General features: G+C 37.7%; 1 protein-coding gene across 1 annotated transcript in view; it reads left to right on the forward strand.

The window, feature by feature from the left end:
- The window catches only part of ctnna1 (catenin (cadherin-associated protein), alpha 1), a 268,835-nt gene that overhangs the window by 23,063 nt on the left and 226,502 nt on the right, over positions 1–19,270 (forward strand). Inside the window, exons 4-6 of the mRNA XM_049475253.1 lie at positions 275–441; positions 7,825–7,944; positions 15,114–15,383. Of these exons, the coding sequence (XP_049331210.1) occupies positions 275–441; positions 7,825–7,944; positions 15,114–15,383 (557 nt within the window). The remainder of the gene's footprint in view (positions 1–274; positions 442–7,824; positions 7,945–15,113; positions 15,384–19,270) is intronic.

Raw genomic sequence — 19,270 nt, forward strand, 5'->3', positions numbered from 1 at the left:
TTGGTACTTTTGTCAGTGTGGGCAGTGTGCCAAGTCCTGCTGGACAATGCAATCCACATCTCCATAAAAGTTGTCAGTAGCAGAGGGAAGCATGAAGTGCTGTAAGATTTTGTGGGAAAACAAAACTGCACTGACTTTAGACTTGATAATAAAACACAGTGGATCAACACCAGCAGATGATCGTGCTGATGGGACAGGGTTATATCAGTGAGTTGTAATTTGGTGAGAACACTGTTTGTATAACCCTATATGTGTTTGTGTGTGTTCTCCTTAGGAGATTCCATGCGGACGGCCTCGGGGGAGTTTGCTGAAGATCCCTGCTCCTCCGTGAAGAGAGGAAACATGGTGCGGGCTGCTCGCGCTCTCCTCTCAGCCGTCACTCACCTGCTCGTGTTGGCTGACATGTCTGACGTTTACCAGCTCCTGCTTCAGCTCAAACTGGTGACTAGAATGCACACTCACTCTCTTTCACAATCTATCTCTTTCTCTTGCACTCATACACACACTATATGCATTTCTTTTACTACTGGGATTCTTGCAGGAAGATTTTGAAGAGGAGAAACATGGATCTTCTAAAAGTTCTCAATTCATTCGTTTTTTTTTTTTTTTTTATGTTCACACAGTCTTAAGAGCATCTGCCAAAAGGAAACAAAATGCATACTACATTACATTACATTGAATTTATTGGACACTTTTTTATCCAAAAAAAAAACCTTACAAATATCAAGGTAAGAAGACAGACAATCAAGGAAAAAGCCTTTTTCTTTTTTAGATGGGGCCTAAAGGAGGCCAAAGGGTATTGGTGGGATAGAGAAAGAAAGAAGCGGGAGCAGAAAATGAGGTTAGAAGTAGTTAGTTTGTTAGAGGTGTTGGGAGAGTAGATGCTGTTTGAAGAGCTCTGTCTTCAGGACAAAGTTTAAATGAAGTTTAATATGTTTAAGTTCTTGAAGGCTGAATACTGTGCATGTTCATTACATTTGGAATGTTCCCTGGCAAAAAGTAGCATGTACAGAAAAAAGTTTAATTTGAAGTGCACATTTCAAGAATTTAAACTGTTTCAGCAATGATGGGTGGCTTATCTGTGCTTAATAATCTGATTTTATTTGGTTTACAGTGGTTAGCTGACTTTGTTCAGGTCTTAATGTACACTTCTCTACAATTCTCTGATTTACTTAGAAACCTACTTTGAGAAATCTTTATTTAAGCTTGGTAATCAGATTTTTCTAATCTTCTAATTTTCTCAGTCTGTTCGTGCATGCACGCACTTAGCTAGCGTAAACTGCATTAGTGTAAAAGTGTAGGGGGTTAGATGAATCCAGTTTTGCATTGGGCTTTTATAATATTGTGATACTGTTCATAAGACAAGAACATTTCTCAAATTCTGTTTCACTGAATGGTTTGCACCAAAAATTAAAAAAGAATCACTACTATTCAAGATTTGGGCAGCATATTTAAAAAAAACTGCCTCTGCTGAAGTATTTGGCGTGTCAGTCATTGTGATTTTTATAATATTTTTACCATATCGCCCAGTAAAATTAGTTAAGATCTAAAGCCTCAGGCTGTGGTGTATTATTCTGTTCATATCAATATTAAAATTAGATCGTATCGACCGAAATTGAGAATTATTGTGATGCAAGTTTTTGTTACATATTCCAAGTTTAATATAAATTATTAAAAGCTTTTAAATGTTATTGTCCTGTTCCTGCAGATATCCTAATAGAAATATTACTTTTTGTTCCTCCCATTAATGCTCAGTCAGGACAATTAGATAGATTAGTTTTTAGGAAAATATTTAAAGAAACTGCTTCACACTCTTCTAGAAATACTGTTATGGTGATCTGTCTCTTTATTGAAGGGATCATGAGCCACATTCACTCTCCAAATGGTTCATGACCAAATGTCAGGCAGCACTATTATCTTTCTCAAAGCTCCCAAACTCTGCTTTGACTTTTTACCTGCCTGACTGAAGTGCCGTTTGGAAAGACAGTGCATGAATAGCTCAAAGGTGTTATTTTTCCAGTATCGGGCTTATGTTAAGTGCTTGTATCTTGCTCCTCTGCCTGGCTGGGTTATTAGAGAGGGACCTTTTTATAGGCACCCTTTTCATTATCGCTGTTCCTCTTCTGCTCTGGCTGAGAGCGAGGCTAAGAACTGGAAGGTGTGCCGCAGGGAACAGGGCCACTCAGCCTAAAGTGTTTTTTACCACTGGAAAAGAACACGTGGCCGAAGCACTGGCCTGTGATAGTCACTGATTCACTCTTCGTCCTCTAGCTGACCTCAGAATTGAGTTGTGGGGGTTTATTTAATTTTCTTTTCCATTTTTACCTGTGAAAATCTAGCTTTTTTTTTTTTTTTTTCTTTCTTTAGAAGTCCTTTTTAAAATTAATACATATGTAGCGAAATGTATTTCCCTTTTCATGCCAGAACCTTTAACAACTTTGCTCTGTCCGGACATATAAAACCAAGTCCATGCCATAAATAGGCAAATATGTGCTAAAGTGTCAATAAAACCCAAACAACCAAACCTTTATAAATATACAGTGTCTTTAAAAATGTCTTTTAGCAGAAACGGAAAAAAGTGAAACATTTGGGCAAGAGCCAAATACATAACATTATGGGTTTTTGACTTTTTTTTTTTTTTTTTTCTCCCTTCACTTTTAAACTATTAAATGAGTGAATTGCTTACCTTAAGATTAAAAATACATGAATAAAAAATGGCACAAGGTAAAATGTATTGGACAACAATTTAATTTGAATTTTAACTGCACATTTCAAGAATTTGTACTAATGTTTCAGCAGTGATGGGTATTTACGTGTGCTCAATAATGTGATTATAATTGAGGCAGTCTGATTTTGTTCTGGTCTTAATGTAAATAGCATACAGCTGAGATACAGCTGGATTTGAGCTCAGTAGTGAGATTTTTCAGCCTATGTACACATTTACATTTATATATATATATATATATATATATATATATATATATATATATATATATATATATATATATATATATATATATATATATATATATATATATATATATATATAATTTTTTTTTTTTTTTTTTTTTTTGCTTTAGCTTTATGGCAGCAGACAAACCAACAAAGCATAATACATTTTTACCTCAGCAGTGCTATTCTAACCATTAGTTTACTTCAGCAGTACCATCAGTTTAGAGTTTAGAGAGAAAGCCATTCAGTCTATTGATAAACAAGCAGGGGAAATTAGCTTAGCTACTGCACTATCCTAGTCCTGTACAGGTTGTACAGCTGTACATCTTTTTCGGACAGTTTCATACCATGATTCAAGCGTGATGAAAAGCAATACTGAACGTTTTAATTAATTTAATTCATGCTAGGTAGTAGGGGTGTCACGATTCTCTAAATCCTCGATTCGATTTTATTTCCGATTTTAGGGTCACTATTCGATTCGATTCTTGATTTTTTTTTTCTCTTTATTTATTTATTTTATTTTTTCTTTTTTTTACAGCAGAGAGGCTTATTTCAAAAGGTGGGCTTGATAAAAGTGACGCAAAGTGATAAGTGATCTGTAATACACCACATTAGGCACTAACAGGCAAATTTTAAATCATTTAATTAAGATATATATGTAATGCCATCTAGTGGCTTTTTTGGTAGCAGCAGTGTGCACTATTAAAACAGCAAGGTGCAACATTACAAAGCCTTAACAAACTGAACTCTATCCTACTATAACAGTTGAAAAATAAGACTTTTTCGGTCCCTGAGAATGACATGTTTTTTTTCTTTAACAAAGATATATTATTACCTTTATCTGAGAGAAAGATGCTCCTTAAGGTACCAAAACTATTAACATATTTGAGGCGAGACAAAAAAGAAAAATTCACACTGTTCTCATTTTCCATTATATATCTACTAGAAACAGATTATATCTGTCCAGTATAATTTATTACTTATTACTATACTTTAATCTTGGATATATGGAAATATTTGGAGTGCATTATTATCATGACATTCTGGATCATTGACTGATTCTGTTACAAATCTGATCAAATTCTTTTTTTTTTTTATATATCGAAGTTAGGGATGTGATAAATCATATCGTATGCAATAATAAAATGTAATTTTAATTTTGTTGCAGTAGTGTATTCTTGAAATATATATATTTTTTAATTCAGTATTTTTCGTCAAATCGTCAAGATTACCGTTATCGCGAAAATGCCAATTAATATTGTGATATTACTTTAAGGCCGTATCGCCCACCTCTAGTGTGTACCCAAGTCTGTTCAGGTCATGACTCATAGTCTTCTTTTAGTGAATGCTATCGTCTCTAGTGCTGTAGAGTTTTTGTTCAGATTATTTATATCTGTGCTGTTCTGTTGTCGTGTTTGGTCTTGTACTCAGAGGAGCTGCTGGTGTAGCTTTGTAATCTCAGTGATAGAGAAGCAGTGAATCTTTAGGCTTTGCTCGACTCGTGCGTGAGCATCTGCAGCCAGGGCTCTGCCGGCGACCATATGGGATCTGGGATTTGATTTGATTCAATTTATTTGCATTAGTTTGATGGGTTGTTGGTGCAAACTAGATTACTGTCACCTAGCTTCTCTGAGATGGGACAGCTATTGAATCATCATGTGTGTTGGGCTCCTAATACAGCGTAGAGCGGGCCGGTCACGATTGTGCGCAGAGCGGATTTCACAATGTTGGCAGGTCCGTGGAAGAACCGCAGCCCCTTTTGAGAGATTCCATTTGAAATGCGTGATACCAAACAGAGGGGCTTATTTTTCTGTGTTAATATTAGATTTGGTGCCAGCGCCGCTCTCTTCAAATAAGCCGTGATGGACGTTTGTGCAAGTTGGAGCTGAAGCTTTTTCATACAAGACTACACTTTCCTTTTCCCATTTGACTCGCGCTCAGAGCTGACAGGCGTTTTTAACATGGTGCGCTGCGTCGGGGAAAGAGTGAAGAGCTGTAAGAAAAGAAATGGAGTTCATAAGTTTAGGTTAGGTTGTCTTCGCTGCTATCATATGTCAGAAACATGCAGTGCTGCAAAATGGTTTGTTCCATCTTTGTTTTGGTGACATTCGACTGAAGAACAATCTGTTTTTTAGTGGGCTGTCGTTGGCTACCGTTCACTTGGATGATGAGCCAGTTTGTTTTTAGCACATTGAGAAAACCAAATACATAAATATATAATATTAACAAGACTGCTCCCAGCTTTGGCAGCAAATGAGCCCTACCAATGTGTTATAATTTATCCATCATTTCTACCTTTTAGGAGAAATCAGTTATCTATATTATTGTAGTATTTATTTTAAGTCATGTGTAAAGAAATGAGTCTAAACTAGGCCTGCAACTACAAATTTAATTATTGACTAATCGTTTATTTGTAACGTCCTACATTACACAAAGATCAGTAAATGGCTCAATTACAGTTTACACTGAACTTAGTCTGTCACTCAAAGTGCTCAAACACAACAGATTGCATATTTACTCAATAAATATCAGTACTTTCCACGTTTAAACAAAATCTAGACATTTAAATGCCTATTAAGTCTCATGTTCAGCTTTTTCTATTGTTTTTAGGGATTGAGGATGGCAGAAATAATTGGTGACTATTTTGGTGGTCAACTAATCTAATGATTATTTTTTCGATTACTCAATTAATCATAAGTTGCCGCCCTAGTTTAAACCATGCATTTATTTACCCAACCCACTCACTATTAATGCTCCCAATGCTAGAAGGGTGAAGACTAGCATATTCCTCCTCTGATGCAGGTCAAGTCAATCCAGTCCAATCCAACTTTATTTATATAGCAATTTAACACATTCAAAAAAAGATAAAGTGCTGTACATAAAATAAATTAAATAGCAAACAAAAAAACAAACAAAAAAAAATGAATACAGACACTCTAGGTGTTAAATGCTAGGGGAAAAGAGGTGGGTTTTAAGAAGTGATTTAAAACTAGACAGTGTAGAGAGTTTTAGGGACATATAAAGTCAGCTATTATGTCTTTTTGATTTGCCACTGATATAGCATTAGAGTAGCTAACACACTCTGAGGAAAGCACCAGATCCCCAGCTTTGATACATCAGCTAACGGATGCTTGTGCTAACTGACGTCACCTTGTGAGGAATGTGGGGAGAAAGTGCCGTCTACCCACCCGGCCAGCTGTACTCTCTCAGACTCCGGCTGCTGATGGCAAGCAGTAAGACTTTGAAATGTTTAAAAACTCCACCAGGCTGCCACTTTAAATCCAATGATTCATGTGTTATGCAATGGGGATACGGCCTAGCAGTTTAGGTGAACGTTTTCAACCATTCTCACCGTCAGCAGTTAAGTCTTAACATGCCTGTTTTTCACTAAAATGCAATGCAGGAAGAACAGAAGTGTTGTAGGCAGCCTTTTTCTTTCGTTTTATGCTTCTTCCATGTGGGGGAAGTGGAACCAGTTAGTGTAGTTCATGGCAGTATGTCGTAACACTGCGCTTGTTGACTTGTTGCATGTCTGGATCTGTGTTCGTCTGTTGAAAGAATGAAGCTCTTGTCTTTTCTGATTTTCTTTATCAGACTAATCAGTATATAAACACAAGCATTAGGCCTTTTCTGTTGTGTTCTGTGTAAAAGCTTTAAGATATTTTAAGAGAGTTGTTTTCTTGCCATTGGCAGCAGAATAGATAGAGCTTTTGACACCCCTGAATAGACAGTGATGAATTTTTAAATCGGGAAAGCATCTTGATGGGAGCTTAAAGTAATTTAAATTGCTTAGCACAGGCCTGACAAATGAAGGTTTGTCTGGTGGCCCAGCTGGCTGAATGTTTACCCTACTGAATCCTGTTTTAATGAAAATTTCATACTCTGAGAAAACCGCATTAAGTGAGAAATAGGTGGTTTAGTGCAGTCATACTTTTTGAACACTGGTTCAGTAATCGCCTCATCACAAGTGCTGCTTGATATTTGGAGGGTGCATTCGGTACAAACTTAATTTATTCTTTTTTTTTCCTAAAGTAGGATATTCTGCATCACACTTAGTCCCATTTCTTTCATTGCCCCTACCACATAGCCCAATCCCTCTGTTTAGTGTGGTTAAGCCTATAGGTAGGGTTCTGAGGTTTTGTTGGGATAGGTAGGGTCTTGGGTTTAGACTATTTGGCCTCAAAATGTGTTTTTTTCTGAGGCAAACTCCAAAATAAAAAAGTTTATGTAGTATTTACGGTGTTTAAAACTACAAAAAGCTAAAATAATGCTGTGATTTATGCTAACTTTTAAAGGGCTTTCAGACCTGCCCTGTTTGGTTCACACTTTCAGACTTTTCGGTTTGGGACCGAACCGAAGTAGCCTGTGTGAAAGGAACAGTAAACCACAGTCCGTACCAAAGGACCAGGATCTACTGGATCTAATATAAAGTCTTTAAACAAGCCAGAGGAAAAAATAACTAGTGTTGTGCTGAAATTCGTCTTATAAGCGAATAGCTAACTTCAATTTTTTTTTTTATTAATTTACTTTGACCTATCTGATTTGTGAAAGGTGGTCCCTTTTTCTTCTTTTTTAGCCACTTTCTTTTTTGTAACTCCTCTGTTCCAAATAAAAATGGACCCTTGCAATGGTGTAGGTGTAAATGGAATCAGGCCTAGGTGTAGATAGATATAAGATTTATAGCCAAAAACAGCCAGGTGCATTTTGGTATATCAAAAGCACCAATTATTTAGTTTTTCTTTGTTGGTTCTGGTTCGTATTTAAATACTATAATCATCAGTTAATATCTTGTGTTCTTAAAGTTGAAATTGTGTTTTAACAGATTAACATTTTAAATGTTTTACTAAACTGTGTTCTTTGCTGCTGTTTCAGGTGGAGGAGAACCTGATGAAAGTGCGTAACGCAGGGACTGAGCAGGATCTGGGCATCCAGTACAAGGCTCTGAAACCTGAGGTGGACAAACTCAATATGATGGCAGCCAAGAGACAGCAGGTACGGGAGCAGCAATCAGCTGAATGAGATTAGTGTCAGAATTAATATTGCAGGTTGTTGAATGATTAGCTCTGGATCACAAAAGATGCTGAAACTCCATCCCAAAGCTATTGGGCAGAGCTTTAGTGCAGCTTCACAGCCTAGGTTTCACCTCACACAGCTGTTTGGACCTTAGGGTTTGATCCAGGTTCTGATACAATGTGGAAAAGGCAATGGGAGCCCCTTGAAGCATAATTAACTTAAGTTACTGCTTTTCATTTATTCTGGAAAAGAATAAAAGAAAACAGAAAAGACCTGCTGTAACCATGGTAATCGTTATTTGTGAATCATGGTAAACTTATTTGTACAAATAACACATCAGTGTTGTATGCTTTGCCCTGTAATTCAGAGCTAAGGACCAAATGCTTAAAACTTGTCTGTGGAACATCACAAGCAAATTACAATCAAGTTGGGTAGGTGTATGTTTAAAACAGTTCTGTTTACACTAGTTACTTGGCTATCTAGCTGTTTTGTGTAAGCAGAGATGGTAAGTCCAGGTAAAAATCCACCACCTATTCAGCAGCACAGACAAGAAAACTCCAGGGTGAATTTTTGCTTTCTGGACCTGGACTACCCATGTCTTTGTGTTAACATAGGTTTACATAGGATCTCCGGTGGATTTCTTGTTTTACTGAGACTCTTTAAGACTAGGTCAGCGGCTGAACTGCACTTAGCAGGACATTACACATGTAAAGTTACATATGACATTGCAAAGATTGTTATTAGTGTAAAAATTAACAGCCAATCAGAGGCGAAATCCCCTCCTCTCCTCCACCGGACTAAAGCAGCGTTATACCAGATCACCAGAGGTTTTTTTTTTTGTTTTTTTTGTTTTTTTTTTCTCTCCCCCACAAAAACCAGCTCACATGAACTTCATTAATACTACCACAACTAGACATTTTAAAATGAATAAAAAATGATGGAATGTAGGGGTGTCACGATCTCGATATTTTATCGAAATCGAATCGAGGTCACGATCTCGAGTATCGAAGTCAAAAAGAGGATCGACGATCCCTCCCGCGCGCGCTACGCAAATAGCGCAGCGCGCTACGCAAATGGCGCAGCGCGCTACGCAAATGGCGCGGCACCAACACAGCGCATCCTATTCATTTAAATAGAGATAGCCACTGCATGAGCGCAGTCGGCGGGAGTGTGATCACTGTTTTTTATCTGTCCAACGGGGGAGGGGGGCGGGGGTTGGGCGCGCAGGTTTTGTATCTGTATCTAACGGAGGGGTGGGTGCGCGCAGGTGAGAGCGTGTGAACTCGCTGAAATGCGTGTGTCAGTGTGACTTGAGAACACTGACTATAGATCACAGTGAGGTGGATTAAAAATCTTAAACTTATAATTGACTACACCTGTTGCTTTCCATTGAATTAAAAAAACATCTTTCTCTCAGATAAAGTAAACACAAGCGTGTTTCTGACTAAAATAAAAGCTTTTCAGGAGAGATATAAGTTATGTGTAAATATTTATAAGACAATACCCACATCACTTATCTAACCAGCCTGTACTGATTTCTGCCCCCCAATAATGCTTTCAATAACCTCTTGTAACCCCTGGGAGCCAGGGGTTACACTCTAATAGCCTTTAATAGTCTTCAGTAGCCTTTAAAAGACTTACCTGGCGGCCGTGGTGTGTCCACTAAACTCCGTAGTTATAAACATCCTGAGGTTAGCAGCGCGCTAACTGACCTGTTTATAATGTAATCCGAGCAGTGCCTCCGTGTCGGCTGTTCTAACCTGCTGCTGTTAGCTGCTTGGGCTGAAAGATGAACTGTAGTGAGCTGTATTATCCGGTTAGTGGGGTTAAAACCTTTATTTGTTTACAGAAACAGTAAAAACGGACTGGCTGAGCTCTGTAGCCCGTGGCTGGGCTGTACTGAAGTAGTGACTGAGTGAAGAGAGCGGGGCTTGTGCTGCTGCTGCTAGTGGTTGGATGAAGAACTGCAGCTTCATGTAATGAGCAGTTTCACCAGCCATCCACACACAGCTCTGATAAACTGCTTGTTTTAATAGTGCACACTGTTGCTACCAAAAAAAGTCACTAGATGGCATTACCATATATATCTTAATAAATAATAATAATAATATTTATAATATTTATAATAATAATAATAATAATAATAAATATATTATTTAAATTTTATGAGGCATAAAATAATAACAAGAAAAAAAAACAAGAAAATCGAGAATCGAATCGAATCGTGACCCTCAAATCGAAAATGAAATCGAATCGAGGATTTAGAGAATCGTGACACCCCTAATGGAATGAGACCTAAGCCTATAAACATGCTTGGTCAGTTCAGCACATTTACCCAGTTTCTCGCACATACCAGTACTTTAATTAATTCAGTGGCTTATAGTCTTAAGAACGTACCATCCAAATCCATTGTTGAGAGGGGCCTATTGGAAGATATGTCTAGATACTTATGTGTGGGGTGTTTTTTTTTTTTTTTTTTTTGGATTATTATTTATTTTTATTTATTTATTTATATTATTATATATATATATTTTTTAAATCCTTGTTCAGACCTGCTGTTTTCTAAATAATATTTTGTGGCAATATTTAGTATATCTTTTCATAACCTGGCAGACTTAGCCCCAGTAGTAACCATACTCTGAGCTTCAATCATCACACAGCATTAAATCTTCCTCCCACATATAGCGGAGTCCTGTGCCTCTGCTCAGAGATTAGAAGCATATAAACACGAATGTCTTCTTATTACCAATCAAGAAATGAAGGAGAAGGAGATTTATGCTTGGGGCAATCAGGGTGGCAGAATCCATTATGCTGATATGGAAAAAAAAAAAGCTCAAAGTATTTAGAGGCCCAATTCTCATAAGCTTTTACCAGTTCAAACCACGCTAAGCGCTAGCTAGCTCTTGCGCCATTCAAAGGTGAGTATATCATTGGGCTGTAGCCTTCCTGTTTACTGTGTTAAAACGCGCTATGCGGGACAAACCGCTGACTAATATCGCCCTGGGGAACTAAAACACTCAGGGTTCCACAGTGTAGTGCTGTCTGGCTAGCATTAGTGGAATTCTGCAAATTTAAGCTTACTGTAAATAAATGGAAGCACTTTACACACCCAAATAAACAGTTTTCAGGAGAGAAATCTGTATGGATTAACATCCAGCACTCGTTTGACTTTAAAAATAATGCACCTTTTAATCTGGTGTGCCTTGTGTAAGAAAATAGACGTATAATGATAGTGCACCTTATAATCCGGTGCACCTCATAGTGCGAATAATACAATAGAAGTAGCATATGCACAAAGCATATCCAGCAGTGTAACCTGAGGGGCATGCCACTCTTCTCTGGGAGGATAAGCAGCTCTGAATAAAATATTAAAACCCTGCTCTAACAAACATTATCATATGCTAATGCTGCTCCAGCAGTGCTAGTCGAGGTTAGAAGCAAGCTTCAAGATGATGATTCTCACCTCTGAACGGCAAAAAAAAACTAGCACTAAGTTGTTTGCGGGTAATGTTAATGCTGCTCTAGCAGAGCTACTCATGATTAGGAGGAGGCTATAGGCTATACTCTTCTCTAAATACCAAGCAGATAGCAGATAATGTTAATACTGCTCCAAAAATATCTCAAAGCCTGCCTGAGATGTTTCTATATGTCGCTAGATGGCTAGGTTTTGAAGTCATATTTACAACAGATGTGTATCTCTCTGAATTCATCAATTTAGGAATTCAGCAATCACAAGGTGGGTGATTCAATATTGATTAATTTAGGAATATTAATACGTCAGCTCAAATTTGAAAAAATGCGTAGTACAAGTAGTAGTACTACAAGTAGTAGTAGTAGTACTAGTAGTAGTAGTAGTAGTAGTAGTACAAGTAGTAGTAGTAGTAGTAGTACAAGTAGTAGTAGTAGTAGTAGTAGTACAAGTAGTAGTACAAGTAGTAGTACTACAAGTAGTAGTAGTAGTACTAGTAGTAGTAGTAGTAGTAGTACAAGTAGTAGTAGTAGTAGTAGTACAAGTAGTAGTACAAGTAGTAGTACTACAAGTAGTAGTAGTAGTACTAGTAGTAGTAGTAGTAGTAGTACAAGTAGTAGTAGTAGTAGTAGTACAAGTAGTAGTAGTACAAGTAGTAGTAGTAGTAGTAGTAGTAGTAGTAGTACTAGTAGTACTAGTAGTACAAGTACAAGTAGTAGTAGTAGTACAAGTACAAGTAGTAGTAGTAGTACAAGTACAAGTAGTAGTAGTAGTACAAGTAGTAGTAGTACAAGTAGTAGTAGTAGTAGTACAAGTAGTAGTAGTAGTAGTAGTAGTACAAGTAGTAGTAGTAGTACAAGTAGTACAAGTAGTAGTACTAGTAGTAGTAGTAGTACTAGTAGTAGTAGTAGTACTAGTAGTACAAGTAGTAGTAGTAGTACAAGTACAAGTAGTAGTAGTAGTACAAGTACAAGTAGTAGTAGTAGTACAAGTACAAGTAGTAGTAGTAGTACAAGTACAAGTAGTAGTAGTAGTACAAGTAGTAGTAGTAGTACAAGTAGTAGTAGTACAAGTAGTAGTAGTAGTAGTAGTACAAGTAGTAGTAGTAGTAGTAGTACAAGTAGTAGTAGTAGTAGTAGTACAAGTAGTAGTAGTAGTAGTAGTACAAGTAGTAGTAGTAGTAGTAGTACAAGTAGTAGTAGTAGTACTACAAGTAGTAGTAGTAGTACTACAAGTAGTAGTAGTAGTACTACAAGTAGTAGTAGTAGTAGTACAAGTAGTAGTAGTACTAGTAGTAGTAGTAGTAGTAGTAGTACAAGTAGTAGTAGTACTAGTAGTAGTAGTACTAGTAGTAGTAGTAGTACAAGTAGTAGTACTAGTAGTAGTAGTACAAAGAGTAGTAGTTTGGGAGGGGCACTGGGTGATTTATGGGTTTAGAGGCAGGACAGGTGGGAGAGCTGATTGGCTGAGCTGCAGCAGCACTGTTGTCTCTGATAGTGGTAAGACGCAGATGTTTGGATGTCAGCAGGGAGGCGGTATCATTAATTGGCTGATCTGCATATTGTGTCTGCGTATCAAAGTACACAAACATCACATCATCCACACCTATAGCACAGCTGAACCTGAGAGAGATTACCACAAGAATAGCTTTTTTTAAAGGTTAGGAAATGTTTATAAAAATCTAAGCAGCAATGGTATGTTTTCATTACTTCAAAGAAACACATTTGAACTAATAATGAGAAAAATATGGTTTAGGATATAGTGACTCCTTTAAAGATCGTTTTCTGTGGTTTTATGATTTGATATCAGATCTGTTGTAAATAAAGTTTAAATTTCCTTTACTATTGTCATGTTATTTGACTTGCATTAAGAATAACTCCCAATACATTCGTGTCCCAATTCGTTGTATATTTATTAGGCTTAAAAAACTATTAAACAATTGAAAGTTTGTGCAGTGGGCAGCAGTAATGGGTAGAAATGCTTGATGCATGGTGAACTCCAGTCCTCATGGTTTAAATGCGTTTTTTTTTTCTGTATAAATGTTCTGTTCTCTCGAGTGGAACCAGGAGCCTCTCTCTGTAATTACTTCAGTCAGCAGGTGGATGCAGCGGTACGACTCGGTCCTCTGCAGGCCTGATGAATTTATCAGCATATCCACCTAATGCTGATCGTTAGATATTGGATACTGGATTTTTTCCCTGCCTGAGTGATTCATCAGTCACTCAGAGGGAGGCTACCGGGTTCAGTGATTTGTTTGTCTGTCGGCTCCAAAAACTAAATTCCAACATCTGACTGCTGTGTGCTGAGGAATGGCATATTTCAAAATCAGCCCTGTTTATTCATGAAAAGTGAAGATATAGTTTGATCGTGTTTCTTTACTTCGCATGTAGTTGATCAGCCAAGAGGTGTTTGATGTTGGAAGTTTACTTTTTCAGTTTTGCTCTGGAACTAATAAGCTAATGTAGTTACAAGTAATGAGGCTCCCCACCTGCTGGCACTCCTGTGCAAATTATCACACACTTGCCTCAAATTACGTTATGTAATCCCATATAGACAGACTTTATATAGAGACTTAATATGACCTCCTAAAATGTGGACTTTACTTTGTATACTTATTTTTTTTAGCCTGATATTTGAGATTAGTAGGACCTAAAGAGTATAAAAACTTTTTTTTTTTTTGGCCAAATGACTTCCTTTTCAATGTCCTCAAAGGAGGTCAGTAGTTTACACATTTAAAAATGATCCTTGCCATTTGGAATCAGCAGGACCCAATTAGACAAAATGAACAAGTGTTAGCTTTTTATAGTGATTAAATTAGTTTAAAACACATTTTGTGTTTTTTTTAACCTGGCCCCCTGTTTTTGTCTGGACTGGCTGTAGAAACCTTTGATTGGGATTCACACGAATTGTTACATTATTTTCTATCAATTGAGTGTAGTGTCATATGACCACTAGATGGAATGGGCATTAACTCCATATGAGCCCATATATTTATGAGGCCATATCTCTTGTGTGTGTTCAGATTTTGAGATATTGATGTAAGTAATCTCATCATACTCTTTAAACTATGCTGCTAACATGATTTGTGTTTTCAATTTAATTTCAACAGATAGTTTGTTTAAAAGGCTAGTAAAATAAATGTCAGAAAACACCACTATATCGGATTATCAGATGTTCTGCAGTACTGTATTGGCTCAATTTTTTTTTATTGATTATGCATATTGTTGAAAAAATCAGAATAAACACTAACAAATACTGAACATTTTATAGAGGGAAAAGAAATAAATAATAGTAAGGACACAAACACTACCAGTAAGTTTAACAACATCAGTAATCTCAGCAATAATCGTAAAAATAGTATGAGGTTGGTGTTCTCGTTTTTTTTAAATATTTTTTTCCGTGGTGTTACTTTTCTTTTGTGAATTATTTTTCCCTAAATCGTAGTTTTTTTTTTTTTTTTTTTTTTTTTTTTTTTTTTTTTTTAGGTATATACATCTACTGTGTTTTATCCATAAATACTTTTAAATGCCTTTTATTAAACGCTTTTTTTTTTCTTCTTTTTATTAATTTCTTTAAACGTATGGTTTGGCCATTAGTCAAATCTAGTCGCTTTCATATGTTGTGCATATGGCATGCATATAAATCAACCTCCTAACCCCTGCTGGTCTCCATCTGCCAGGAGCTGAAGGACGTCCACCATAAGGACCAAATGGCAGCAGCCCGAGGCGTTCTGCAGAGGAACATCCCCATGCTGTACACCGCTTCTCGCGCCTGCCTGCAGCACCCGGACGTGGCGGCTTACAAGGCCAACCGAGACCTGATCTACAAGCAGCTGCAGCACGCTGTCTCCGGCATCTCCAACGCTGCCCAGGCCACCAGCAGTGAGGACCCCTCCTTCAACCAGCCCGCGGGAGGAGGAGAGCTCGCCGGAGCTCTCAACAACTTCGACGTGAGTCGTTTTCTATTTCTTAAACCCCAAAATGTTCTTGACTAATATTTGTAAAACCTCTCTGAGCAGCTTGATAGTCTAGGATTTGAACCTAGTTTGTTTTATATACTGTGGTATTACAAAGCAAAGAAACTGATCCTCGTAGTGGTGAAAAGGATTCCTCAAAAAATGAGTTTGTTAAAACTGCAGCGTCATCGCTCTCCGAAGGGGATTCGTGATTAAACCATTGTGGGAAACAATGTGCTGTAATATGGAAATAAAGCAGTAAATAGGCCACAAACATAAACGTGTGTTCTATAGTATAATCCAGTATCTGAGGAGAGCTCTGTGTCTTCTGAGTTTTCCGCTGCTGTGTTGTACAGCAGCTCACAGCCTGATATCAACAGATGGACTTTGAATCATTGATTCAAATTTGCACTTGATTTGTGAACCGATTTACTTAACCGAGTCGAATCCACACTCAACCCTTCGTATAACCTTTCTTTCTTTGTCTGTCTTACTTTCTCTATCTCTTTTTTTTCTGTCTTTCTTTCTTTGTCTTTCTCTTTTTTCTGTCTTTCTTTGTCTTTTTCAACATCTTTCTTTCGTTACCACTTTTATCTCTCGTTATCTTTCGTTAACACGTTTTTCTTTCGTTATGTCTTTCGTTCTCTCTTTCGTTATCTCTCTTTTGTTATGTCTTTCGTTAGCTCTCTTGTCCGTTATCTCTCTTTCGTTATCTCTGTTTCGTTCTCTCATTTTTTTTTTCTTTTTCCTTTCTCATCTTTCTCTCTTGCTCTCATTATTGCTCTTTTTTCTTATTATTTCTTTCTCTGTTTCTCTTTTACACTTGTTTTCTGTCTTTTCCTCTTTTCCTTTCTTGTTGTTTTTCATTTATCTTTTGCTCTCATCCCCTTTTCTCTTGTCCTCTTTCTCTTGTTCTCTCTCTCTCTCTCTTATAATTAATGAGACGATTGACCAGAAGCAGTGTTTAGGTTTGTAAGACATTTGCAGGATTGCTCTGACATTTTAATGTGAGGCGAAATTGCTCTAAAATTTACTCTGCTAAGCAGCAGAAATCTTCCATCATTTTAAGAGATGAAATCATAAAGGCAGTGCTGAGGAGGATTACACAGTGTTTGAAGTGTGGTGGTGTTGGGTGGCGCACTTGTGTCGAGGATGCGTGATTCCAGCACGCCTAAGCTGTTCTCTGAGCAGCGGGAGACGAACCTGTTGACGCCTCCACCCCTCCTTCCTCCTCTGCTGCGTGATTCACGCTCTCAAACACACACACACACACACACACACACACACACACACACACACACACACACACACACACACACACACACACACACACACACACACACACACACACACACACACACACACACACACACACACACACACACTCGCAGCAGCAGCGTGAGCATCAGCCGAACGGTCCGTTCTGTTTACACACCCCGGATCTGATTGAGCCGTGGCGGGGATGCGATAATCCCGGATTGAATCAGATTAAATTCATACGTTCAAACAAAAGCTGCACCGCTGACCTCTTGATCGGTCAGGTTTGATTTGTTAATCCTTGATTGTTTATCCAGTGGCGGGAAGCGAGGAGGGTCTTTGCAGTTTGACCCAAAAGAAGTCTCTGCATTAACCTGAAAACAAAAAACAAAGCGCTGTCTTGATTCAAATCCCATTTCTCACTTGTGGTCCTTCTCCTTGTTTTTGAGTGTGATTTTGTTACAACAGCAAGTAGTTGAATCCTTTCTACGAATAAATGGAACAGTCCTTCAATAACCTGATACGAGACTTTAATACGCAGCTAGTGCAGCACTATTCAAAGAAGATTAATAATGTGAAACTCACTTTTGCATGCTTTTGTTATTTCCACTTGAGTAAACACTCAAACACACAAATTCACCTATGTTTTCTGTGAATCAGCTTAAACAGTTTAGTGTCAGGAATCAAATGCATCTATGAGCCGTTTAGATGCACCTTATTGTGGCATCACAATAAGAAGAAAACCTGCAAACAACCATCCTGGCTCCACCCCTCACCAATCGACCCACACCAGGGCTTCATCCACTAGATCAGTTGAAAACTCCATCTTTGGTCTATTGGTTGAGAACCTCAGTAGAGACAGTACACAGCAGGACTGTGCCTCTGAAAAACCTATTTGGAGCAGGGTTCCTGCGAGTCCTTAAAGTCTTAAAATGTCTAATTAAAATCTTGATAATTATGGTTTTAAATTATTGTTAATTTGCTGTAGGTATTACATTTTTAGATGGTGCGTTTAATGTCAATGGTAAAGCACATGCCAACTTTAGCGGCGAGTTACTGGGGAGAGAACTAAGGTTAGCTGAGAGCTAGCGAACATTAGTGGTAAGCTTGCTCGCTAACATTAGTGGAGAGCTAGCTAACATTCTAATGATAGCGGAAAGTTAGCTACGTTACCGGGGAGAGAACTTTTAGGTTAGCATTGAGCTAGTTAACATCAGTGGCGAGCTAGCTAATGGTACTGAGAAGAAAACTAAGGTTAGCGTAAAGCTTGCTGACATTAGTGGTGAGCTAGCTAACATGTTAACGTTAGCGGAGAGTTGGCTATGTTACTGAGGAGAAGACTAAGGTTAGCGTAGAGCTAGCTAACATTAGCGTAGAGCTAGCTAACATTAGCGTAGAGCTAGTTAACATTAGTGTAGAGCTAGCTAATTTGCTAACATGTTCTGCATCACAATGAAACAAAATTGAAAAATAAAACTGATAACAAATGGGAAATGTTAAGTTTTAATTCTCAATACAATAAATTATTTTCTACCTAAGAAATTATGGCTCCATTTTTGGGCCTTTTATTGAGGTCTTAAAGGTCTTAAAACGCATTAAATATAACTTTTAAAATGGAACAAGAACCCTGTGGAGGTCATGCATCCCTAAAGTTTTACGCCTAGGAGGGGTAGGGTGTCCCGTTTCTTGTTCTTGCTTTTTATCGGCGATGTTCAGACTCTGAAGGACGTGGTGATGTAAGCGCTGAAGGTGCAGAAGGAGCGGATTTGTTTCACCTGTACTTTAAAGTGCAAATCCTGCTCAGCGCCGCTGCCAACAGTGACTCATCTATTAGACTAATTATTCTGTTTTGCTCTCTTTTCACTTGTTTGGAGAGCAGAGAGACCGAGTGTCCATTATGTATGCTAATCTTTCAACAATTGAGGCAATCAGAGTGAAATAATACATTCAGATAATATGCATAAATTGAAACTTGTTGCCATGGCGATTTATTAATCTTGGCCTGACCGTCCGTTTTTGAACCGGAGCGTGCCGGCTTGCTGGAGTTCGTGTATGTGCGCCAACTAAAATTAGAGCTATGTTTTGAGCTGGTTAATTAAGCAGCTTATTAATATCCACCAGCCGTATTTAAACCACCCTCTTTTACCTGTTTTACAGCTGCTTAGCTTAAAACACACGGCTAAAAGTAATGCCTAATATGGAGAAATATAATTTGCACAATCCTCTACTTCAGTGGGTGGTAACTGTAATATTAAGTTATTTAAAACTCATTCACTTCCACATGGATACAACTAATAATAACTCAGTTTGTCAGAAAATAACCTTATGGCTGAACTTTGTGCAATGTTTATAGCATTTTTTCACCACTGCTTCAGTTGTAATAATGTACTTGCTACAAAGAGACAACATCCTCCTTAGATGTTACCATGTTTTGTTGCCAAACGTTCGACTCTGAGCTTCTCTATAGTAGACCAATCACTCAACATCCATGCCAACGTGTCTGTGTACGTCTGTCTTTCTTTCTGTCTAACTGTCTCTCTCATTCTGACTCTTTGTTTCTCTGTTGCTTTCTTTTTGTCTTTGTCTTTCTTTCTCTTTTTTGTTTACTTTGTCTGTCTCACTCT

Source organism: Astyanax mexicanus, chromosome 2, assembly GCF_023375975.1.
Source record: "Astyanax mexicanus isolate ESR-SI-001 chromosome 2, AstMex3_surface, whole genome shotgun sequence".
In the NCBI taxonomy this organism is placed as follows: domain Eukaryota; kingdom Metazoa; phylum Chordata; class Actinopteri; order Characiformes; family Acestrorhamphidae; genus Astyanax; species Astyanax mexicanus.